At 36.7% G+C, this 27,080-nt stretch overlaps 1 protein-coding gene across 2 annotated transcripts; it reads right to left on the bottom strand.

Moving 5' to 3' along the window:
* Nucleotides 1–13,181: 13,181 nt before the first annotated feature.
* Nucleotides 13,182–26,322, bottom strand: LOC306851907 (phosphatidylinositol 3,4,5-trisphosphate 3-phosphatase and dual-specificity protein phosphatase PTEN-like). Of its 2 annotated transcripts, XM_079388410.1 has the most exons (10): nucleotides 25,621–26,322; nucleotides 21,200–21,284; nucleotides 19,103–19,147; nucleotides 18,781–18,824; nucleotides 18,427–18,665; nucleotides 17,371–17,512; nucleotides 16,001–16,069; nucleotides 15,474–15,640; nucleotides 14,307–14,528; nucleotides 13,182–14,168 (listed from the first exon to the last, which is right to left on the bottom strand). In XM_079388410.1, exons 1-10 carry the CDS (start codon nucleotides 25,697–25,699, stop codon nucleotides 13,992–13,994), a joined length of 1,269 nt encoding a protein of 422 aa, XP_079244536.1. In that variant the 5' UTR covers nucleotides 25,700–26,322; the 3' UTR covers nucleotides 13,182–13,991. The 2 variants fall into 2 exon arrangements, with proteins under 2 accessions (XP_079244536.1, XP_079244537.1); XM_079388411.1 differs by lacking the exon at nucleotides 16,001–16,069 and having other exon boundaries at nucleotides 25,621–26,321.
* Nucleotides 26,323–27,080: the final 758 nt, after the last annotated feature.

Genomic DNA, 27,080 nt, shown 5'->3' with positions numbered 1-27,080 from the left:
AAGGAATAAACTGTGGCCGCTGGTAAATCAAGCCAGGAAAGAAGGAAAACGAGCAGGGTTCAAGGGCTCGTTTGCAATTATTGACGGAAAGAAGATTACAGCGGATAGCATGTGAATTATGTTAACGTTTGCGCTTAATCCCGCTTGAGGAGGACTGGAAATTGACTTCGAATGTATTCTACAGGCACGACTGTGAACTGGCAAAAAAGATTTTTGTTTTTGTTTTCTCATGGCACTTTCTGTTGAAATATCAGGATGTAATTTTCCCTGAACCATTTGATGCTTAAGTGTGGAAGGTTACAAAGATAGGTTTTGCTCTTAAATCCTTTCTTACCTAGTTATTTCCCTTGCCTTAGGGCAGATTGTTCTTCTTGTTCTTATTCAATGTACCTGAATTTTTCTTGTTTTTCTCTTAATGTTCGGGGGATTCGTGACCTTACTAAACGAAAAGCCTTATTTTTATTTTGTAGTTCTAAAAGAAGAGGTTTATTTTTTACAGGAAACTCACTCTACTGCTAATGATGAGTCGTTTTGGTCTGCACAGTGGGGAGGTAAAGCTTTATTTTCACATGGGTCTACTCATTCTGGGGGAGTCTGGGAGATTCTCGAGTCACACTTTTCGCAAGAGGGCAGATGGATAATTGCTATAGTTCAATCTGGAGAGGCTGTCTTTATTTTTTGTAATGTATATGGCTTCAACAATTCAAATTTAAACCAAATTCTTTTTCAATCTTTATCTAATAAATTGGTTACTTTAAAATTTAAATTTCCTTCAGCAGCAGTTATTGTGGGGGGAGATTTCAATGAGGCCCCTGATCTGCATTTAGATAGATTCCCCCCGAGACTCAGTGTCAGTAATGTTAATTTAGTTATAAATGATCTTTGTAGCAGCCTTGATCTGCTAGATGTTTACAGACACGTCCATGGAAACAATGTCTCCTCATTTACATGGTTTAAAGCAGACATGTCACAAAAATCTAGAATAGACCTCTGGCTTATATCTGACTGTCTAATTCCCTTCATTAGTTCCTGTAACATTTCTCCTGCCCCTTTAACGGATCATGCTTGTATCGATCTTGAAATATCCGAGATGCATAATAAGTTTAAGAGACGTCCAGGATACTGGAAACTGAATACGGCTTTATTACATAACTCTATATATTGGTTAGGTATTAAAAATATAGTTGAGAAATTTAAAGTTAATTCAGGCTCTGCTATTGCAAAATGGGAACTTTTTAAGTGAGTGTCGGAGATTCTCTATACAGTTTGGCAAACAGCTTTCTAAGGCAAAGGAGTCAAGAAGCTCTGCAATCATAAAGGAAATAAATGATATTTTATGTCTGTCCTCTCCTAGTGAGCAGGACAAGGAGAAGTTATATTTATTGAAGGAAGATCTTGATGTTCTTTATGCAGAGAAGGCCAAAGGCGCATTTGTTAGATCAAGGGCAAAATGGTTAGAATTTGGAGAAAGGAATTCAACATATTTTTTTAATTTAGAAAAAAGAAGAACTTAAAAGAACTTAAAAATAATTTCAGCCCTTGACGTTAATGGTATTCTCACTTCTGATGAAGCCAAAATTTCTAAATTTGTAGCTGACTTTTATCAGGAACTCTATAGTTCTTCTTTTCACTCGGAGTCATCTAATCAATTTTTCTTTGCGGTGGAACAGTTTATTCCAAATATAAGTGAAAACAGATCGTGGTGAATTATCAGAATCGATGAAGCAAGGCCTAATAACTTTAATACCTAAATCAAATAAAGATAACAAGTTTTTAGATAATTGGCGCCCTATAACCTTGCTTAATTCTGATTATAAATTATTAGCTTCTTTATTTGCAAGGAGACTAAACCTTGTTTAGAAGAAGTTATCTCACTCACACAATCTGGCTTCATGAAGGGTCGACACATTTCAAATAATATTCGTCTTGTTTTAGATCTCTTAGATTACTCGGAGCTGGTTAATGATGATGCACTTATTTTGTTTTTAGATTTCTATAAGGCGTTTGATACAGTAGAGCATGCCTTTATGTATGAAGCCTTAAGACATTTCGGTTTTGGCCCTAAATTTGTGAAAACTGTACAGACTCTGTATAAAAGACATCACTAGTAATGTGTCTTTGTCTTCTGGAACGTCACCACGTTTTGCCATTGGGAGAGGAATTAGGCAAGGTTGCCCTATTTCCCCCTTCTTGTTTTTGTTAGTTGCAGAGCTTCTTAATCTTTATACAGTGAATTGTTCAAATATTGAGGGCATCCAAATTGTAGATCGAACTATTTTGATTAGTCAACTCGCAGACGAATCATGTATTTTCCTAAAAGACAAAAGACAGGTCCCTATTATATTAGAAGCCTTAAAACTGTTTTCGCGTGCCTCTGTTAACCAGAATAAATCTGAGATTATGACAATTCATCACTCTGATATATCAGATGTATGTGGAGTTAAGGTAAAACAAACAGTTAGATATCTTGGTATTATAATTAATAAATGTTCATCTGAAAGAAATGAATCTAATTTTTCTAAATGTTTACTTAAAGCAAAAACTGTTTTTAATTGCTGGTCATCCATGGGCGAGTTCTGCTCTCCAAGGCTGAGGGAATTTCGAGGCTGGTATATCCTGCTCTGTCTTTGTATGTTAACCCTAAAATGTGCTCAGATATTGACAGGGCTTTATTTAAGTTTATTTGGAAAAACAGAACTGAATGTGAAAAGAAAAACTGTTATTAGAACTTTTTCAGAGGGTGGGCTTAATGTCCTTGATTTTAGTACTCTTAATATTATTTTTTAAATCATTTGGATTAAACATTGCTTGGCCCAGAGTACATCTATATGGTTTCATATCCCCTGTTTGTTCTTTGAAAAGTGTGGTGGGTTATCCTTTCTACTATCATGTGACTTCAAATACAGTAAACTTCCCATAAAATTATCTAACTTTCATAAGCAATCACTAGAAGCATGGAAATGAGCCTTTAATCATAATTTCTCTCCACATTCATGCATACTATGGAATAACCAATTTGTGTTGTCTAAAAACAAGAGTAGCCTATATTTAAAAAAGAATGGTTTGATAAAGGGATTATTTCTTTCAGATTTATTGAATACTGATGGTGAGATTTATACTTATCAGCTATTTCTTTCTTCCTCAGGGATTAAATCTTCCTGTAGAGATTATAATTTGGTCGTGAAAAGCATTTCCCATAAACTGCTTCACCTTGTGAAAATACATCTCAGTTATAATTCAGCTGTCCGTCAAATTCCAAACCTTGTTATAGGAGGTGTTAATATAATGGCTATTAAGTGTAATAATTCACACATTAGAAAATGTCTTACTCGAGATGTCAGCTGTTACCCAAAAGCACTCATTAAATGGAAACAATTCTATTTCATTCCTTCCTCTGAAAAAATATGGTCGGCAACTAATAAATTTGTACTGCCAAATAAGGTAAAGGAATCACATTTTAAGATATTGCATAGGTACTATCCCTGTAACACTTTTATTAACAAGTTTAGAAAAGATGTCTCACCAAAATGTTCATTTTGTAACTTAGAAAATGAAACACTTATACACTTGTTTTGTAACTGTAAATATTCTGAAGACTTTTGGAAGCAGGTATCGATGTTGGTTTTTGATATATTTTACAAAATATTTAAAATAGATGAATCTATGATCTTATTTTTGAACTGTAATACTGGATCGGATGTAGTTGATAACACTTTAAAGGTGATAATTCTTCTTGGGAAGTTCCATATAAAGCAAAAATTACATCGATTAGTCCCTCATTTAAGTGTTTTTGTAAAGAACTTAATATATTTTATGACTCATTGACTTCAATTACCAGAAACAAGAAATGTATAAAAACATCTCTCATATTAAAAAATGTTATTTGTAAAATGTAATGCTTTACCGTACATCATATATATTTGTTATATGTATCCCCCATGTTCTTATTTATTTTTGGTTGTTTTTTTTGTGTGTTTTATATGCGAGTTATGCTTGAAGTTATGTACTTTTGTATAATAAAAAAAAAAAAACAATTAAGAAAAACAAAAGTAGGCTATATCATCAAATCACACACAGAGTGCACGCACTTGATCTATTAATGTATTAAAAAATTCCAGGCACTCTAAATTGTAGACGGCAAAAATGCTTCTGTATGCTTTTTATATTTATATAATATAGTTCACTTCTAAATTTTGCACATATCACCTGGACTATATCTATATCACACAAAGAGTACCGTTTTTCTGCAGATATCAGCATGAATACATTTAATAATCAAGTCCAGTAAGCAATAAGTGACTTACATTTTAGACGTATTGCTTGTTTTTGCTAAATTTTGCCAAAGAAAATAGTTCCAAACAAAGATCACAGCACTGTTTTGCGTCTCTGAGCAATGGACGGTGTACTTATTGAATGAATGCGCTTTTTGAGCGAATCGGTTGAATAAATGATTCAGTGATTCACTCATTAACACAGTCAAATGCTCTGTTCCTGAATGAATCAGTCGTTTGAATGAATCGGTTGAATCTCAATGACTCACTCATTAATGGTCACTTGCTGTCACCAAAGTCTTTGCTGTCACCTACTAGCAGTTTTAATTTCACATTTTGACTTTTTTTCATGTTTTAAATTATTTCAAATATCAGTATTCGATGTTTTATGTTAAAAACACAACATTAGGCCTATTTATGCATCTGTAACTGCAGTTTAAATGCATCCATGTCCCCTGTGAGATACATTAAACTGTGTAAATAAATACATCTTAATGCTATTTCAGATGCAGATTCCAGAAATGTTTTCTTATGTTGGAATGAAAGACACTAAGTACCGGATGAAGTGCTTCTTATTCTTACCCAAAAATACAAAATGGAAGAAAGAGTTCAAACTGAACACAATCTTGCTACTAAAGCTGTAGGAATATTTGTATTTATATATATTTATTTGCTTCTTTTCCATTTTGCATTTACTTGTACTTTTACTTTCAATACTTAAGTACGTTTAAGATTTTTAAAAATACTTTTCATACTTAAGTACAATAAATATCATATACTTTAAGACTTTTACTCAAGTAATATTCTAAACGAAGACTTCAACTTCTACCAAAGTCATTTTTTGGTAAGATACCTGTACTTTTACTTGAGTATGGCTTTCGGGTACTTTATACACCACTGCACACACACATACACACACGCGCGCACACACACACACACACATGCACACACACACAAATACACACACACACAAACACAGGATGCCTTATGCTTTTAAAGGTTCATCCAAGGAGTTTACAGATTTGACTAAGTAAGTTTACAGTTTATGTAATGCTGTACTATGGGAAACAGTGATCATCTGATCAACAATTTATCATGTCTCTTCCCTTTCTCCCTCAAACACACAGACACATACACAGGATGTCATAACTATATAGGCCTATAGTTTTAAGATTCATCAGTGTGGATTATAGTTTTATTAATAAATTACACTTTTCAGAAGTTTTTAATGTGTCAACTCTCACTCTTTCCTACCTATTATTATATGGCTTTAGTGCTTTTATGGAATAGGAGCTGGTATACATATTCAAGAGCGTGCAAAGATGGGTAGTATTTTGATCGTATGTTGTGGACCGGTCTGGGCCAAAATGCCAGGGCCGATTTTTTGTCCCAGTCCAGCCCTGGTAATGACGGAGGTGCCAGACAGGCTGAGAGGTCTCCATTTTTCTGTCTTTCTGAGCTCAGTCATTTTGGCAGTGGAAGTGCTGATGACTGTGCAATCTCTTGGCTGGAGACAGAGAGGAACAAGGCCCACCTGTCTGTCTGTCAGCAGACCCTCCACTCTAGCCATCCAGCCGGCCAAGGCACACTCCATTACGTTCAGGCCAGTGGCCTCTAACTGGCTTCTCTGTCTCATGCCTGTATCCAGAGCTGTGGATGAGAGGACAGATCATATCTTTTATTGCCCTCTTGTTCCAGTCCTCCACAAGGCATCGTATGTCATAGATGAATGTGTGGTTCACCAAAAAAAAAGGATTTTCCAACAAAATATCTAAACATCCTTAAAACAAGATAAATTTACTTTTTTCAATAAAAATATTCAAATTTATAAACTATAATAATTTCTATTACTGTAATAATAGTAATAATATAATAATTTTAATTATACAGTAGATATAGATGTTGTCTGGCCAATCAAGCACAGTAATATCATGGTCAGCAAACCACTTGGAAGTGGTTTTGGCACTGTGGGCAGGTGCTAAAGTCCTGCTGGAAAAGGAAATCAGCATCTCCATAAAACTTGTCAGTAGATGGAAGCATAAATTGCTCCACAATCTCCTGGTAGACAGCTGCAATGACTTTGGACTTGACAAAACACAATGGACCAACACCAGCAGAAGTCACGGCACCCTAAATCATCTCTGACTTCGGAAACTTCACACTGGACTTCAAGCAGCTTGGATTCTGTGCCTCTCCAGTCTTCCTCCAGACTCCTGACTATGATTTCCAAATGAAATGCAAAATTTACTTTTCTCTGAAAAGAGGACTTCGAGTTCTTTTCTCCGTAGCCCAGGTAAGACGCTTCTGACATTGTTTTAGTTTGAGAAGTGGCTTGGTAGCCTTTTTCCTGAAGATGTCTGAGTGTGGTGACTCTTGATGCACTGACTCCAGCTTCAGTCCACTCCTTGTGAAACTCTCCCAAGTGTTTGAATTGGCTTTCCTTGACAGTATTCTCAAGCTTGTGGTCATCCCTGTTGCTTGTGCACCTTTTCCTACCCAATTTCTTCCTTCCAGTCAACTTTGCATTTAATATGCTTTGATACAGCGCTCTGTAAACTGCCACACCTTTCAGTAATGACCCTCTGTGACTTACCCTCTTTGTGGAGGGGGTCAATGATTGTCTTCTGGACCATTGCCAAGTCAGCAGTCTTCCCCATAATTGTGGTTTCAAAGAACAAGAGATACCTGGAATTTATACTGTAGGGATGGTCATTAATTGAAACTCAAATATAAATATTCTATTATTTTGAGATACTGGATTTTTGACTTTCATGCGCTGTAAGCTCTAATCATAAAAATTAAAATAAAAACTTTGTTACGAATCTAGAATATATGAAAGTTTACAATAAAATGATCTTTTTCATGATATTCTAATTTTTTTAGATGCACCTGTAAATATTAAATAACTATAATATTTAAATGTAGATTTTTTTCAGAGAATATATCTTGAATTATTATTATTATTATTAATGTTACTAGTAATAATAATAATAATGAGCAGTATTTTGTAAAAACATTTTCATGTAATATATCTTTAATGATATGATGATGATGATAAAACAATAATTGGTGTATATATCTTAAATTATGGTGATGATGATTATGACAATGATGATTATGATGAAGAAGATGATGATGGTGATGATGATTATTGGTGTTGTTATGTTACTATTATTAACAACAATAATAACAATTATTATTATTATGCTTAAAACAAAAACTGTGGAGTGAGACAAATTACCTTAGTATAAGATACATTTTCTGAAAACAATTATATTGTGCAAAATACAAATACTTTAGGGGGGGAAATGTTCTTGCTTTAAGAATTTTTAAATGTTTTTATTGGAAAAAGACAAAAATACTGATCAAGAAAAAATGGCAGTGTTCTGGAGTATTCTGAATGGGAGGGTTATGTATTGGTATGTCACAGATTTATCATGCATGTGAGACCCAACCGCAGCATGCTGTAAGTACAAACACCGTCTGATGCTGGTCTTCATGCTGGAAGACACTGAAGTAAATACAGCTTATGCAAGGCTGTCCGACAGCACATCTCACAATGAGATGCTTGTGACAGGCTGGAAATGGTCTATTCTGTTTCATTCTTTTATTTGCAGCTGTCTTACGAGTTAAGGTAACACTTTCTATTTAAGCAGACTTTCCCCAGTTCCCAAATAGCAGCGTTTTTCCGTCTCTGTAGCCACTAAGGCAGGAGCGTGTGGGAGGCGGTTATGTCATGCTCCTCTTGGGGAGTTACCATGCTGCTGGTGTTGTTAGATAACTGCGGCACAGCCCTGAGCTTCAGTCAACTTCACTGAGAAGAAAAACAGGACTTCAAATCCATCTGTTACATCTGATGATCAGGGCCACGAGTGGAAAACATACCGCAAAACCAGCATTGCCATCAGGCCTGCCTGTTTAACATGTTTATAAATGTGACTTAAGTAACCACCGCTTATAAAATTCCTAATGTTCATGCATTTTTTTGTTTGGGTCCTGACACCTGGTCATGGTAGCATCAAATGACATGAATGTACTGTATGTGTAAAAACCCAAAACAATGCAGATATGTGTCCGAGAAAGAGAGAAATAAAAGCAAAAGCGTGACACTGTGATTCATCACGAGATTGTCAAGCATGGCAGATAATGGCCATCATGATGTGGTCACAATGTGAATGTGGAAAGGGGAGGCGGTGTTGAAACATTTACTTCTCTTTTTGATTTCTGATCTGAGCTGAGTGTGTCCTGGGTCACTGCCATCTCAAAATTTGCTAATAGGGTAAGACAAATAAAGTTAGTGTACAGTAATAATGTAATATATATCTCGGAGTAGCAGCTTATTTGAGTCACATGTGTCACGTGGTGAAATCTAAAGGGGATTCTCTATTAAATTATGTTTTTAAAATAGCATAAAATCTTAGCTTAAAGAAGAGAACAATATGAACTTGATGAAAACAAACCTTGACCTTGAATAACAACATGCTAAATTCGAATGATTTCTTCTTTAAAGGGTTTGTCACGCCACATTTATTGCAAACAGGAGAGACGGCGCTATCAAAGATCAGTGAAGACGACAAGCTCATCAGTCTGTACATTAAACCAATTTCTCTTGGAAATGAGTGAGATTCATGCACGCAGGCTATGTAAGCAGCGTCTCTGTGGCTCCCGTAGGGCCGACAGTGAGGCCTTTATTTATAGATAACAGGGTAGAAGGGTAAATCAGAGGTCATTAACATTAACAGATCTCCAGTCAGGCTACAGACAGTGTGGTTTGAGGTTTTCGCTTGGATCTCTTTTTAAACCTAATAGAGATATATTTAAAATCAAAGTTTATTTTCTGGGCACAAAGATGTATCCCATACGGCAGTTTATTTACAGAAGGTTATAAATATTTCTTCGTTCTGTTGAGAAAATCTAAATAGTCCCCAAGAGCAGTTTTAGAGAAGTTAAAGAGAGAGAGAGGAAAAAAAATAAAACAGAACTACAGTTGGGCAAAAAAGTATTTAGTCAGCCACCAATTGTGCAAGTTCTCCCACTTAAAAAGATGAGAGAGGCCTGTAATTTTCATCATAGGTACACTTCAACTATGAGAGACAGAATGGGGGGAAAGAATCCAAGTCAGCCACCAACTTGCACATACTTTTTTGCCCAACTGTACATTCGTTTTCCTGAATTTTTTCTCAGCTGACATGAAAAGCACCTTCAGCATGAGACTGAAGTCATGAGTTCAGCCAGAACTAGAGCTGTAATGGGCAGCTTGCAACAAAAACCATGTGGCCTACTCAAGTAAAACAGTCATCACACTAATGCATTCTGCCAGAAAAAGCAAGACTAGATTACCCAACAGAATTTTCATACAAGTGAGATAATCATTTCATTTCAGTAACAAGTATACATGTACTTGAGTGAAAACTGATGATTTGTGGTTATATGAACATTACAGCTTCAATATAGGGCTCCTTCAAGAAATATTCCAAGTTCAATACTCAATTGACAGCTATTGTTAAATATTTCTTGATGACCACTTTTCTTTAAAAAAAGACGTTCATTTGCAAAAACAGATAACTTTTTTTTTCTTCAAAAATCGTGTTTTTTGTTATGTTTTTATTGTGCTAGCTGTATTTAGTTATTTTAACCTAATGAAAATAACTCAACTGCAGTTAGATTGAGATTAATTTGAACGCACAATGAAAAAGAAATAGTTGAAAACTGAGTTATTGTTGGAGTTATCTGCTTTTGCAACAAAAACAAAATCTAGGTTACAATGAGAAACTTACAATGGAAATGAATGGGGCCAACTTGTAAGTGTACAAATAAACACTGTTTTATGCAATATAACATTATTTTAGTGTGAAAGAATCACTTGCTAAACTTGCAAATGCAATTAAGTTTTAAAACGTAAAATAATTTTAAAGAATTTAAAGAATACACTAAGTTCTGTATAATCTTGATCTTTGCTTCTCATAACCTTGAGAATGAGGGAATCAAAATACATTTGTGGTAATCAACAAATGCTAGAAAGAAAGAAAAACCTCCAATGCCATGCAACTACGAATTCAGATCGACAAATATTGAATGCTATCAAAAACAACAAACTGACAAGAATGAGACTTTATTGGATTTATGTGGAGTTTATAACACTAAGATAAAGGGCAGTTTACACATACAATTACAAACAAACGTGATTTGTATGAGCAACATGATTACCTGTACAATATTTCATACATGGTTGGTTTGTTTATTCTCAGTGCATAGGCATTACACACAGAGCAACTGTTGCACAGCACAATAGTATCTGAACAGGCTGAAACGGAGTAAGGCTGTTTTCTTAAGAGACTGAAAATATACTGCGTTTACATTACATGAACGTAAAAACCCTCTGGAGAGAAGAATGATTTCTAATGGAGCATGGCCGAAGCCCAAAGGGCCCCCTGCTGCAAGTCTAGCTGGACGATTTAGTGCAGAGTACCACCCCATCTATCCATCCAACCGTCTGCATGCATGACACGATGTCCTACGACAGTTTTTAAAGTGAGTACTTTTTCCTTTAACTGTAAACGAGAGGCACTTTGTGGCAACCACAGGCATCATAACAACATATTGCACAAATCAGCTACGAAAGAGTGAAGTGAAACATACACTGGCACCTTTGAAGACGTTTCGTTTTTCATTAAAGCTGAAAATGAATTTTTCATGCTGCCTGTGAGCTCCACACACCCGTGCCATGTACAAGATGTCTGAGGGTCTGCGTATAAAGGTACTGTGGCTAAATTGTCAAAATGCCAAGGGATGCGTCTCACTGCAGGGACGGATCTGAGGCTTAAAAGGATAGTTCACCTAAAAATTTACATTCATCATTTACTCACTCTCATGCGCTAATAAAATCTGGTGGTGATATTGCTAGTAAATATCATAAATAACTACTAAGAAATGGCACGTAACAATTAAATTTAAACAACAGTATTTTCGTGTCAAATATTCTCCATTCTTACAGCGTGTTGTTCCAAAACTGTATTTATCCATATAATAAACTAAATGGTGGAACCCAACTGACTTTCATTGTGTGGACAAAAACATTCTTCAAAATATATGTGTTCATATAGGTTTGGAAAGACACTAGGGTGAGTATATTTAGGTGAACTCTCCCTTTAAAATTCAAGTTAATCATGTGATACTCGAGTAAACCGCTAAACATCTAAAACACATCAGCGTACATGTAGAGGGACTATGGGAAATATCTGCAGAGGGTCATTGCCAGAATGTGAACGAATACTTTCATCAATAGTCGCTTTATTCATTTTTTTTTTCTATTTTATGCTTTCTTAAAAAAAAAAGAAAAGAAATTCAGTCCATAAAAACACATTTGATTCTATTGGGATGCACTGAGACAATATTAACGTCTTTTCATTTCACTTCTATTCTACTACTTTTGATTGCTGTAAAGCATTTCCAGAAAACAAAAATGACGAAATTAAACAATCAAACAAAAAAAAATACTGTGGACCGCTGACTGAAACCCTGCAAAGACCTGTAACAGTGCAAATGTCTAGTACAATATGTTGCTCTATTATAGTAGCTTTAAATAAGTCAGTGCTTGGGCAGAATGGTAGGTATCAAAGCAGTAGAAGAGTAAGCATTGTCAACTTCAAGTAAGGCAAAGAATACCTCCCGTGGGCCCTGCCTCCTCCTCTGAGCACAATGAAAATCATAACACAAAAATGATTAAGCTTAATTTTGGCAGGTTTTCAGTGATGTGATAAAATGTAAACAAAATGAGAATCCTTGATAGGCTTGCTTTTATTCCTGGATTGGTTAGTGTACAATCTCATAAAGGAAGGCCCAGTCTCCTCATGTTAGGGAAACTTATTTTTTCTCTAAACGAAGGCGAGATGTACGGTGGGCTGGTGAGAAGAGTGAAGCCTGAACGTTATCAGTACAAGAAAGGCAGCTTACTCACTACCCTTAGTGAAGATTCTTGCCCAAGAGACTGAGAATTTTTTTTTTTTTTTTGTCTGGCCACATCAGCCAGATGTTAAAAAAGATTTGGCATGCTTAAAAGAAAATTATACATTTAAATATTCTCATATATAGGGCTTTAATATTTCTGAAGCAAGCACAAGACTGTGTAAAATCCGTAGCTGCACTATGCTCATTCCAAAGGGAATGAGGCCTGTTCAAAAAAAAAAAAAAAAAAAAAAAAAAGAGAGAAAAAGAAAAAAAGAACTAGCTAGTGAGGGACATCAAATTGTTAGAAACTAACAACGCACCGCAGGGCATTTGAATGCTTGCACCATGAAGTTCTTTGCTCCAAAATGACTGTACTATACATTGAGAGCTTACTTTAGCAAGCACCATTGCTGGATAAATGATCCAGATTTCATTAGATCATGCACGATAAGGCTACAAACATGTTATAGGGAGCCAAAACTCTGATGTCTGACACAGCCAGGAAGAAAGAAAAACAATGTAAACGCTGTTGAAATCTAATCAAAACTTGCATCCAAGGTTGATACATTCAGAAAAGGGCTTCTCCATGTTGACATGCATTACACGAGATGCTGTACACCATCAAACCCGTTCTGACCAGAGATCACTGTAGTTAACCGTGGCCACAGAGCCCTCAAGCAAGATTGATCCGTATCCCACAACATACTGAAGACAAATTTTAGGACTGATGCTACCTTGATCTCAAAGCATGACCCTTTAAGAAGTGAAACAGAAAACAAAAGCATTCTGTGAGAGCTGATTTAAACAAGTGCCAATTTTGAAAGGGAAACTTGTCATTTATATCAGTGAAGTGTCACTGAATGTCTGTTTATAGATTAATATCCCATCTGCAGAAGAGTGATTTTCTTCTTCCCAAATACAATCAAATTGTAAATGATTTTAGAAACCTTTTTTTTTTTTTTTAGAAAAACATTGTATACTATTTATTCGACAACATGGAAACTGATTCCAATAACATGCACACCTTCGATCAACATTATTGCAACACAATTGTTTCCCTGTTGTGTTGTATGTATATTTGCATTAAAAAAAAGAAATAATAATAATAATAATAATAATAATACATGGTGGAGCTATACGTTGCGTTTTCTGCCAAGGTGTCATGTAATTTAGTAGAATCATTACCACCTCCATTCTAGTAGTAGTAATAATGATGAAAGCAGACTAAAAATGGCAAGAGATGCAGTTTCCACTGCACAGCAGAGCCCGACTGACACGTGGTGGCCTTCCAGCAGCATGAGAAGCGTTTCACAGTAGGTAGGACAGACTAGAGAAGGACAGACATGGGGGCATGAATGTTGATTAAAGCACTGGCCTAGGTTTCAACAGGTTGATGGAGCAGCGAATTTCAAACTCCACTGAATTTCTCCCATAAACGATCTCCCATCCTGACTGGGTTTCCTTTCTCGTGTTACGGCATGAACATGCATTTACATAATAGCTACTGACGCTGTTTTCCATGGAACATCAGTGTTGATACTTCATGGAGCAGGGTGAATGAACAAAATAAAACTTGCTTAGCATTTTTGTCCCTACAACTGGTGGCGTTTGAGAGACGTGTGTCCTAATTCTGCTTGGGGGAAAAATTAAAGAAAGAAGAAGAAAAAAAAAAGGGGGGTGGAAAAAAAAGTACTTGCTTTCAGTTCATATTCAAGTTTTCTCCTTTATACAACTATTACGTATGGTTTCTTTTTTTCTTCCCATAAAAATATTTCAAACTTTAGTAATCTGTTCTTCATCATACTGTTCATTTTCAGGGTCTGAGTCTGTTGTGTCAGAATACCGGTAATGGTCCGGTTCATTATCGCTAACATCCGGTGTTACAGATGTAGAAGTGCTGGCCTCCGAGTTGGATGGTTCCTCCACTGGTTTTGTGAAGTACAGCTTCACCTAATGGGGAAAAAAAGCACAATTTAGCCATTTAAACATTTGTAGCTTGGAACATTAAAACTCTGGATGAGCCTACCACCAGTTTAATGCCTTAATGAACAGCAATTGGAAGGCGATGAGCAAGTGTGCTTAACACACCTTGAAGTTTGGAGAGAAGTATCTGTTGGCTTTATCCTTATTGGCTTTATCCAAGTTGTTCTTGGTTAAAGTCAGGATTAGATAATCCTTGTCATTCTCTCCCCGTTCCGTGGTTTGGATCCCATCCAGTTCCTTCACTAAACCTCCGTTTTCAACCTTCTCCGAGCTCTCATCTGGTTCAGGGATGAAGAAGGTGTTCACCCAGAAGTGAAACATCTTATCCTGGTTAACAAAACAAATCATATTATAAAATAAGGCTTCATTTACAACAAGTTTTTATTTGTATATCGCTTTCACAATACACATTACTTCAAAGCAGCTTTAGAAGAAATTCATGATGTAAATGTTTATAATAGCCTTATAATCCACACTGAGCAGTTTAGAGTTGAGTTTACAATGATATAAACTGAGATTTGCCTTGTAGTATCTGTTCTGACATGAGACTTACTTAATAATCTCAGATACAGCCTGTGGTTTACACCCATCCCTTTCATTAAAGTATTTAAGTCAATATATAATGGAAAAAAATATATAAATTACTATATGGTTATGTAATATATAACACATTAAACTCAATGTCCAGAAAAAAGATCTACATAATGATATATCATTACTGTAATATATTATTACTCATGCTACGATAAGATTTTTTCATACTGCCCAACCCTGGTAGAAACCATTTTGTTGCTGATGCCAGACTTACTCATTTGTTATGAATAATCTTATCTTTCGCTTCAATCAAGTTCAAAATAAAAATGTATGTAATAAATTGAGATCAAGTACCTTATTTCTATTCATTCATTTTCATTTCCCTCCATTTGTAGCATTTAGAGCACATTTATCACCAAGTAATCAAAAGATTTTTATTTTATTTTTTATAAAGCATAATACATGCCATTATATTCCATATACTAAAACAACATTTAGGTTGAATTTGAAGCATAATAAGCACTATATTGTGATCTATACTGATACCATGATATAAATAATTCATACTGTGATAAGATTTAGGACATACGACAAAAAACTGCATGAAATACTTGGGTAAAGAATAAACCTAATCCATCCTCAATCTTAACTAACATCACATTTACAACTATGTAGCAATAAAGTAAAGCAATACTGATCTGTAGGAGCACTATGGGCCATTTGGGAACTGACACATACTTTTTTCATCATCTTGTTCTGCTTGTGGAAGAACTCCACCTTGATGTCTCCACACACAGGCAACGGCTGCGCAAAATCAAAGTACATGTACTTCTCCTCTCGCCTTGTGTGCACTGGGTTAGACGTGTGGATTTTCACCTTCAGCTGGTACACCACAAACTGAGGATCTGCAAAATAAAACAATGTGTAATTGCTCTACCAGCCTTGTGCGCCAAACTAAATGTGAGCTTATGCATATATGTTAACATAAAACAGAAGAAAAGCATAGAGGAAAACAACAGGATAGAAACAGCAGAAATATTGATACAGAAGAGACAAAATAACAGTGGTACACTAAGGGCCCTATTCTGAGAGCAGCTGACCCTGGAACACGCTTCCCATCTCCCTCAGATGAGGCATTACAAACATCCACCCAAAAGTGGCGCTAGGTGCTTTTACTTGTACATGGCAAACACATTTTACAGAGCAACACTGGCTAGTCTAACAGAACTGAAAATGAGAAACATTTTAGAAAAAGCTGATGTTACCCCAATGCCAATTGGTTTTTCTGAACCCATGCGGAATCTGCTCACTCTTGCTTTTTACAGCAGAATCCCCTTGGAGAAAAAGAAGGAGATTAAAGACTGTCCAGTGGCCTGGCCAGAGCAAGAGAGGGCACTATGAGGGGAAGAAACGTTTAAACAGAGCTAACACACACTCATGCAACACAGGTAGACTGGGCTGAACTAAAATATTAAATGGCCATCAAAGACTCTATGAAGGAAACCATAAGTGCAACACCACTGAGAAGCCCTTCGCCGATGAAGTGCACTCTTAAAAAAATAAAAATAAATTCACATAACAGAGATGTTACAAACAAGTACAAAAATAAAATATAATGGAGGATAAAGTTCAGATTTCACACAGCAGGTTGTCTAAAGCATTATGAATGATCCGGTTCAGAAGCTGTGGACCGCGTAGAGCAGGCTTGGTGTCACCAAGAGTGTGTTCAGAATAGGGCCCGGAGGAGGTACAGTCAGAGACAGAGAGACATGGATGCTACAGCGCCACTGGACAAACTCGCACTCCAGGTAAAGAATAGGCCTGGAAAATCTTTACACGTTCCTGCCACTTTTCATTGAAGATATCAAGACTAAGTGGCTAAAGCACATATAATATGGTTAAACGTCTAGGTGCATAGAAAAAGGCAGGAGTTTGAATTTGTAGGAAAGAATTTACAGCAGTTGAAGCAAAAAGGAAAGGTGCAAGCAGCCATGAACACTGCATGTGAAAGCAGCCTCTCAGCACAGTTACGATGAAGAAGTGTACGGGGGGGGGGGCTTGATTTCCAGTTACAGAGACTCTGTATACACCTGGTATTAATGTCTGTTGCTAAAACACACACATAAATGGAGGACAAAAACTTTCACTGAACAGCTACAGAAATTCACGATGTTAATGTTAGTAATGCCTTAATGCCATATTGTCCACATTTAGAGGTTTAGAGCTGGGCAATAAAACAAAGACAGTTTAACTTTACTAAACAGTGTGATTTACTATGTGCATCTTACTGAAACAGACCCAGACCCAGACCCACGTTGCATTTGTATGGTAAATACTAATGCTTTCAAGGGCCTCCAACTCACCCATCCACCACGCACCAACTTAAAATTAAGTTTTAATTAAGTTTTAAACATTGCCGGTTACATGTAACTTTAAAAGAAAATAATGCCTAATCACAAGTTGGAAAAGTCCATACTTGTCACATAATACACATGCAAGATACATGTAATACCAGGTGTGAACACCAATGTCTCACCTAAGCACATGAGATTGTCCGAAACGGATGACAATACAAAGTATGAACAAGTGTCAGAAAGAAGAAAAAAAAAAAAAAAAAAGGAAAGAGCTCACTTACTGGAGGTCCCTCCACTGAACATAGGCACAGTCTCAAACACCATCTTGTGAAACAGCAAGGCCACTGGTTTGTACTCCAGCTTATTCTTCAGAAGGTAGCTATAGTAGTACACATATCGCCTCTGACTGGGAATAGTTACTCCCTGTGAAACAGCAAACCGGCAGTGTTAATGCAAACGTCTCCTCCTTGGCCTCAACAACACAACACATTGGCATCATACTTCTGTAAAAGGGTGCAGCAGTTGGGTTCCAGAAGTAAAAATCCCACCCTTTTACTCCAAAGGGGAATTTATTTTAACAATTACTTACAAACCTTTAAAAGTCATCTGCAAGGTTGTTAATTTATGTTTTGTTTATACCATCAGCCCACATTATTCTAAATTAATTTTTTAATAATCATCTAACAGAATTCCTGGTTTAAACAAACTACATGACCCATGATACTGTCAAGAAATCTCAACCAATCAGAGAATCGAAAAAAGCAAACTGTGCCCAAGGACTACATAGCACCCACCCACACAAAGCACTGCGAAGGACGTAATAGTCAGTCTCCCTAAGCTCTCAAACGTCATACCAAGTATTTTTGTATATAAATATACATTTTTAATACAAATTTTGCAATAAATGTAAAATATTTTCTATAAAATCAACATCTTTAAAATCAATAATTTTATATTTCTCCATCATGTTTAAATTTCATTAGGTCATTTGCAATGCTTCATAGGATTGTAGTTCTTTCCCTCAATAAAGTACACAGTCTTGTACCTTTGCCTTTTTGTTTGATATTCAAATACTTTTTCGCTTCAAATCTGTTTGTAAGGTTGTGATTCACCACTTTTTTTTTTTATTCTCTATAGGGGGGATGATGTAGGTCATCTACCTACCACGACTTGACAGGTTCGAAACACATTTGACTATAATATTACTATCATGATAGTAATATACCTGCCTACATCAGTATGGACTTTTAAAATGTAACCTTGTGATTGACATCTCTATACAAAAACTTAAAATTCAAATCTTGAAAGAAAACACAAAGCAAAAATATATACATCACCTTCTTGTCTCTGGTTCTAACTTCACCATAGAAGTCCAGAGCCTCTTGTGCTTTTTTGAATTTGCCTCGGTGTAACAAGTACGCACATATCATGACACCCGTGCGTCCCTTTCCAGCTTTGCAGTGAATGGCAGCCACATGATTGTCATTTTCACTGAGCCACTTATCCAGATCTTCACAGAAAGGTTTAATGAGTTCTAGCTGAGGAGGATTGTGATCCTCAAACGGATACTGTGCAACTGCAAGAGAAAAATAAAAAGTTCATCAAGACCTTCATCATTACCAAACAAAAACTGACATCACATTTACAAAACCATCTGTAAATGGCAGACTTGTGCAATCTAAGTATCATACCTCTGCAGTTAAATTTGGCAGTATCATAATGTCTTTCCGCACATCTAAAAAAAACACAAAAAAACCGATAAGTACAGAAGTTCAATGTAACATTTCTACTAAGAACTTTGCATCAATGCCAAAACCAACAGAACATACACAGCTAAATAACAGCCCTATGTGCATTGACAATGTCCTCCGTTCACAATGATCAAAAAGCTTATTTTTCTTTAATGTTCAATTGAATACCATTGCAGCTTTTCTACTTTTAACAGCAAACTGGAGGAAATGTTCTAGCAGTAAAAGCATTTTACAGAACTGAAGCTGTTTGAAACACACTTACAGATTATATATCTTGTAATGATTTTTATGCTTTGAATCCAGGAATCTGCAGAAAGAGGACAACAATTACTTTCCCAGACAATCACAGTTAGTTTTGGTTAAAGGAAAAAGGAAAATACTAAAATTTGTGTTCCGTTTTAAAACACAAAGTTTTGTGAAAACCACTGGAGAGATTTCTGTCACTCCACTGAAAATCACTCCAAATGTTTGATGCTTCAAGAGGTTCATAAAAGACATAACGTTATGCACCATAATTGATAAATTCAATCCAAGCTCATATTCACATAGAAACACTGATCAACGCACATACATAAAACATATTGAATAGACAGTGGTTATTTGCACTAAGTGTAAATACCGATAGAGGCTATTTACACTAATTGAAAACAGCATATTTTCTTAGCGATGGAAGATATTATGTGCAAACAACAATGAATTCTATTTACACTAAGTGAAAACAGTGTAAATAGCATATAATTAAAAAATACTACTAAGTGCAAATAGCTATTTGCACAGTATAAATAGCAGAAAATCCTGCTATTTTAACAACTTAATGCAAATAGTGGTAATTGTCTGCATCTCAGCATTGTAGTACATTGTAAAACAGTATGCAATAACGAGTGTAAATTATAATTTTAATTCAAATTATTAAATGGATGTCACTTTATTGGGCCAATAAAGCCCCACACGTTGGTGGGCTAAGTTAGTGTAAATAGCCTCTGCCAACAAGGTGGGCTATTTGCACTAAGTGTAAATAGACACTCCATATTGAATATGGTAAACGGAAGCTCAACGGTAACTGCTCGATGTGCGAGAACCAACCTCACTGGTTCTTGCAGAAGCTCAAATGTGCTTGCCTGACATGTGACCTAACCTCATTTCTTCTTCCCTTTACCATATTTGATGTGCTTCATCCATCCAACAATAATCAATGTTTATATATGAATAAAAATCTAAATGAAATCTTTTATTACAAAATTAAAACATTATAAAGGGATCACTTCTCTTCAGAATTTTTTTTTTATTAAACCGCTTGATTCATATGGATTTTTTAACATTATGAACTTTTTGAAGTGTCAAAGTTTTGGTTGAATGGCAGGACGACAATCTCTTAGGTTTAATTAAATTATCTTCATTTGTATTTAGCATACGTCTTTCTAAAATGACAAAAGGCTGAAAAAAAAGGTTGTGTGGAAAGCTATTATATAGAGATGGTTTTGGTGTGTTTTATGCAAATGACTAACCTGTGGCATGCAGCTGTCAGATGTCAGACAATTATATTACAATTATACAATTACAATTATTACAATTTTTTTGTTTACAATACAAATATTTGGATAACAATATAAGATGACAAAGACATTCTCAATCACCATTTAATTAACTGTATGTAAAAGGAACTGTCTGATCTCTGATTCAACATTCTGACTTCTTTTGTAAACTTTTATTCAGACCATAATCGCTCTTAAAACACCTTATAGCATTACAATAACCACAGAAGTCTATTGCTATATTAAGCTTTAATTTAAAAGGTAAAAGCGGTAGGCCTAATTCTAACTGAAAGAGACACAGTGACTGACAGTTTTATCTTGTTAAATTCTACAAAGCTGCTTGGTTTAAAAGCAATCTACTGTATAAAGTGCTATGTAAATTAGCATGACGTCACTGGACTTTACTGGAGTGCGGAACTGCAGAGCTGGTGCAAACCTCCACATCACTATGATCAGATGCTTGTCAATAATGTCAACTAATCGTTTCAGCCTTACAGTATAGCCATGTGTTGTGAATTAGTTTGAATGTGCATGTAAATCTACGCTATTATCAGTGCATGAGACCCAATGTCACCAAGGAACTATAAATGACTAGAAAAAAAAAAAAAGTCCAATGCACTGAATTGTTGGTGGAACTTAAATACATTATTTTAAATATTTTTTGCACAATCAAGGGCAAGATTTACAGTCAAGCGATTAAAATCAAAAATGCATTTATTCATATGACTATAAAATGGCATATTGAATGAGACACAGTCTAACATAAGAATTACAGACAATTGTTATACTGACAAAATTTCCAAAGAATATAAAAAGCGAATACTTACCGGACTACATCATCTATGTTGTTTCTGTAGACACCCTCAAGTCTTTCAGCAGGAAAGCCCATTGCTATAATGTTAGGATAAATATCTAGATAGCAGAGTTAAGGAAATCTAGACTCTTTCTAGGAAAACTGATATGGACGGGAGGAAAAAAAACTACAATCATCTGATTAAATATGAACCCATTTATAAAGTCCACTGGCCACTTGTCTTAGAAAATTATACCAACCAGTTAAACACATATCCAAAACATAGACAGCGTTGGTGAACAATACAGAGCAGCTAAATGACGCCACAAGGAGCAGGAAAACTTGAGAGAACTTATGTTTCCAGTTTCAGTTGAGAACTTATGCATTTCCACTAAAATAGCGCTTTACTTTTTAGTTGTGCAATGAGAGGTCAGATAACAGCATTCTGGGTAATACAGAACAGATGGCTCTCACTGTAAGAGACCAATGCATAAGACCTCTAACCCAGAGGGCCACACAGGGGCACTAAATAAATCACACTGTGCCTCAGCCCAGCCTGGAATCACTTTCCTTCTTCACATTTCCATAACGAGTGCATCACTTCTTCAGCCTGACATATACTTTTAGACCTTTATTTTCAAAGATGATCTAATCAGATGAACTGGTGTCAAAGCAATTCTATCAATACAGGTCCTTCTCAAAAAATTAGCATATTGTGATAAAATTCATTATTTTCTGTAATGTACTGATAAACATTAGACTTTCATATATTTTAGATTCATTACAACACAACTGAAGTAGTTCAAGCCTTTTATTGTTTTAATATTGATGATTTTGGCATACAGCTCATGAAAGCCCAAAATTCCTATCTCAAAAAATTAGCATATTTCATCCGACCAATAAAAGAAAAGTGTTTTTAATACAAAAAAAAGTCAACCTTCAAATAATTATGTTCAGTTATGCACTCAATACTTGGTCGGGAATCCTTTTGCAGAAATGACTGCTTCAATGCGGCGTGGCATGGAGGCAATCAGCCTGTGGCACTGCTGAGGTGTTATGGAGGCCCAGGATGCTTCGATAGCGGCCTTAAGCTCATCCAGAGTGTTGGGTCTTGCGTCTCTCAACTTTCTCTTCACAATATCCCACAGATTCTCTATGGGGTTCAGGTCAGGAGAGTTGGCAGGCCAATTGAGCACAGTAATACCATGGTCAGTAAACCATTTACCAGTGGTTTTGGCACTATGAGCAGGTGCCAGGTCGTGCTGAAAAATGAAATCTTCATCTCCATAAAGCTTTTCAGCAGATGGAAGCATGAAGTGCTCCAAAATCTCCTGATAGCTAGCTGCATTGACCCTGCCCTTGATAAAACACAGTGGACCAACACCAGCATCACTGATTGTGGGTACTTGACACTGGACTTCAGGCATTTTGGCATTTCCCTCTCCCCAGTCTTCCTCCAGACTCTGGCACCTTGATTTCCGAATGACATGCAAAATTTGCTTTCATCCGAAAAAAGTACTTTGGACCACTGAGCAACAGTCCAGTGCTGCTTCTCTGTAGCCCAGGTCAGGCGCTTCTGCCACTGTTTCTGGTTCAAAAGTGGCTTGACCTGGGGAATGCGGCACCTGTAGCCCATTTCCTGCACACGCCTGTACACGGTGGCTCTGGATGTTTCTACTCCAGACTCAGTCCACTGCTTCCGCAGGTCCCCCAAGGTCTGGAATCGGTCCTTCTCCACAATCTTCCTCAGGGTCCGGTCACCTCTTCTCGTTGTGCTGCGTTTTCTGCCACACTTTTTCCTTCCCACAGACTTCCCACTGAGGTGCCTTGAAACAGCACTCTGGGAACAGCCTATTCGTTCAGAAATTTCTTTCTGTGTCTTACCCTCTTGCTTGAGGGTGTCAATGATGGCCTTCTGGACAGCAGTCAGGTCGGCAGTCTTACCCATGATTGCGGTTTTGAGTAATGAACCAGGCTGGGAGTTTTTAAAAGCCTCAGGAATCTTTTGCAGGTGTTTAGAGTTAATTAGTTGATTCAGATGATTAGGTTGATAGCTCGTTTAGAGAACCTTTTCATGATATGCTAATTTTTTGAGATAGGAATTTTGGGTTTTCATGAGCTGTATGCCAAAATCATCAATATTAAAACAATAAAAGGCTTGAACTACTTCAGTTGTGTGTAATGAATCTAAAATATATGAAAGTCTGTTTATCAGTACATTACAGAAAATAATGAACTTTATCACAATATGCTCATTTTTTGAGAAGGACCTGTATTTATCAAAACGAGACTCACAATTGTTTAAATTACTTCAACAATTTAACTCTGGAAATACAACAAAACCTTTTTGGTCATGGTGATTGTGACCATATCTCTTAAGATAAATGCCATGCATAAATAACTAGCTATAAATATGATGCATTGAATGAGGCAACCATGCCTCATTCACTCTCACTGGACATAAAAGTAATTGAAGGTATGACAATAAAAACTGTCATTGTTGGACAGTTTCGAACAGAACTGTCACTTGTCCAATCAAGTGAGTGCTGAACTGACATTACGTCGCACATTGGTGTTTTTTGTTTGTTTTGTTTTTTGTCTTGCAGACATAAAATGATCAACAAACCTTTTAATGAAAACTGAAAACGTATTGGAAATAAATGGATCAAATAAAATCAAACCTAAAAAAAACGTGTACATGGAGAGCAATAGCTGTGCAGATACAGTAAGGCCAGTTCCTCTATCCAGAAATGCTTTAGGCAACTTTTAGTCTAATCTTGGCTAACTTCACAGAAGTTAAAGAAAAAAATGAAGTCTTAAATTTAGTAAACATATTTCATAACGAATGATCAAAGGATGTATTTCATCAAATGAAGAGCTTGTATTGTCACCAATCATTGCCGTAGATGGTGTTGGCTCAGTAAGATAAAAAGGGACTGAATGAAATCACTGTCCATATTTATCCTTTCAAAACTTCTGTAAGAACAAGGAGTTCTACATTCCACCTCAACACACTGTGTGTTGTAAATGCAATGAGTGCATAGCATGATGCAATGCAATATAGTGATCCCACACACCATCTAAGCAGGCAGGGGCAAATCAACGTCCATGCAATCAATTCATTCACAGGCTACTCGTGTAATACACCAGCTCTGAAGCAAAACAGCATCCTTGTTTAGTGTAAATACACTGAACATTTCAAAATTCTTGACAAAACATGCACCAAGGCCTACCAGATTCATACTGCCCTTGTTATAGCGCTAAACGGAAAAATAATTGCACCTCTTCAATGATTGGATCCTGCCCTCCAACTGTCCTTCCAGTCCTGTTTCTTAGTGTTTGGTACACCTGCCTTTTTGAATACTACAGGACAACGAATGGGACAGTGAGGTTAACATGACTACAGTTAAACGTCAGGTTTGGTGTTAATGTTCAATATCACTGAATCCTGCTGAAATAAAACGAGCAATCAAACCACTTATGCTTTGCACTTCATCTGTAAGGATGTAATGCACCTGATCAAAGTCATAACAAAACCAACAATGTACATCCATACAATACCTGTGCCTTTACAAAACGCAAATGACATTGACATATGGCACATAACAGTGAGCAGGCATCAGTGACGTCTCTAAAATGCAGCTCAACAGGGAGAGTCTTCTTTAACAGGACTGCACGGATCTCTTCCTGCGATTACGAAAAAGGCATACTTCACATACTAAAACATTTCCTTTTGTACGCAAGCGTGAACTCATTTTTGCTCAATCAAAACTACACCAAATTGAACGCGATACCCATTTTCTGCGAGCAGCTGATGCAATGTCTCTTTGTGTGACACTGCTTGTGCATCTGTCATCTCATCCATCGCATTATGTAAGCCAGCGAGTCCTCTACGCGACGCATTTTTTGTTTTAAAAGCCCAAACTGCAGTTTTGGTGCGAGAAGCCTCGAGTTAAAATGAACGCGTTTTGTGTGCTGGATTACAGATTAGCAGCCAATCGATAGATCAGATTACATAAAAAGGGAAAATTACATTTTACAACCAACTGGCGTTGCTTATTTTGTAGTTTGCACATGCAACTAGCCCATAACAACTGTACAGATTAAACGAGTGCGCGTGCAGTCTGTTGATTTTCTGTCCGCTCGTTAATTTGGTTAAATCGAGAACTGACATGAATCTAAACGGCGCTGGCATCGACTTGATCCAGATACAGAAACTTATAAATCTAGATAATGTCAAACTCCAGTCGCCGACTAGGTACAAGTGCCAATAGTTTGTGCAAAAAAATACAATAAATAATTTAAAATAAACAAACGCTCATCCCGTCTGTATCATCCTATCAAGCGTTAGAGATTTCTAGGTTTAGAACAAGATGCAAGCCATTACCTTCACAGCAGACACTGGTTTCTACACAATAGACAGAACAGGGACATTTGATTGATCAAAGAGGATACAGGTCAAGTCCAAATCGAATCCATCTTCCTGGTATCTATATTTGTTCCGACTGACAAATTCCTTTATGATCGCAGCCATGGCTGTGACAGGGGTCTTTAAGGTTTTTAGTGCGAGTGAGAGTATTGTTGCCTTCAGACGATCAGTCAACGTAACGCTCTGCTCGTTTCGCAGTCCCCCTGCTAGCTAGAAAGGAGTCTGCTGTGGATCTCTCATCAAGGGCCTCGCTCCAAACCACCACAGGCCCGGCTTCCAAAATGCCCTCCTCAGCTCAGACGAGCCCCGGGTGAAAAGATAAGCGACGTCCCACGTCTCAAACTGTAGAATTTCTAGTGCACGACAAGTCTCTGTTCGCACCGTAGCCGCCGTGATTGAACGGAAAGGCGGAGAGAGGGTTCTCTCCGTGAGTTTCCACTTCAAGAACGGTTGTCAAAGCCCCGCTCGCGCTCCGTCTAGCCGCTAGCTTCGACGGCTAGCGCGCTAGCTCGTCTACCCATCCTTAAAAAAATAAAAGCCATCGAACCTTGCAACAACCCGCGATGCCCAGGTTCCAACACATGAAATGAAAGGTGACAGCCTCCACCAAGAAATTAAAAAGTCGATATTTAAATGTCACGTAGGAGCGGTATCACGCCGGGTCCTTTTCCTTCCCTTCTCCTCTGTTAAACTCTCAAACTTCCATCATGGCTTCCCATTGAAAAGGGGTGACGTTCGGCCAACATATTCATACGCCGTGCCAAATAGTTCCACGAATGCAGTATTTTATGAATATACCAATGATTTATCTGTTTCAGTATGTAGATACACACATTATTAGGTACAAATATTTAACTGTTATGACATTAAATTATAAAATACATTTTTTTTTTTTTTTTTTTTTTTTAGGTGCAGCAAGCGGAAGAATACACAAACGAACTACTTTTTGTTCCAGGGTCACGTGTGCACAGAAATGAGGGAAGTTTCCAATATTTTATATCAGATTTCAAGTCAGTGTGTTGGTATTACACACCAGCATTCTCGCTTCCTTTTTTGAAATAATTATTTATTGGTTTGACACATAATGACTGAAAAGAACAACAAGAAATTTATATTTTTTGAAAAACTACAGTATACGGGGGAAAATATCCGAATGCGCGTAGTCCCTCACCAATGCCTCTACTACCCTGCTGCAATAGAAGGCAGGAAATTGTTGAAATGCTTACGCAAGCAGAAAAGTAAGTTACTGCATAAAGGCACAAGCACACTATTTGGTAATTATAAAATAATGATAGAAAATTAATTGCGCCAGCGATTATGCAAATGTACTTTTCCATGTAGTAATGTTATAGGCGTGTTCTGTACCATTTGCTCAAATGTGCATTTAGCCCCCAAGAAAGGAGATGGAAGGTTCTAGCTGCGTTTCAGATGGCAACTCTTTATTGTACAGCGCCATCTGTCAGAATAATCTAGAAAGAAAGTTCGT

This window comes from Barbus barbus (genome assembly GCF_936440315.1).
Source record: "Barbus barbus genome assembly, chromosome: 32".
NCBI lineage: Eukaryota > Metazoa > Chordata > Actinopteri > Cypriniformes > Cyprinidae > Barbus > Barbus barbus.
This window is presented reverse-complemented; position numbering and strand designations above follow the sequence as displayed.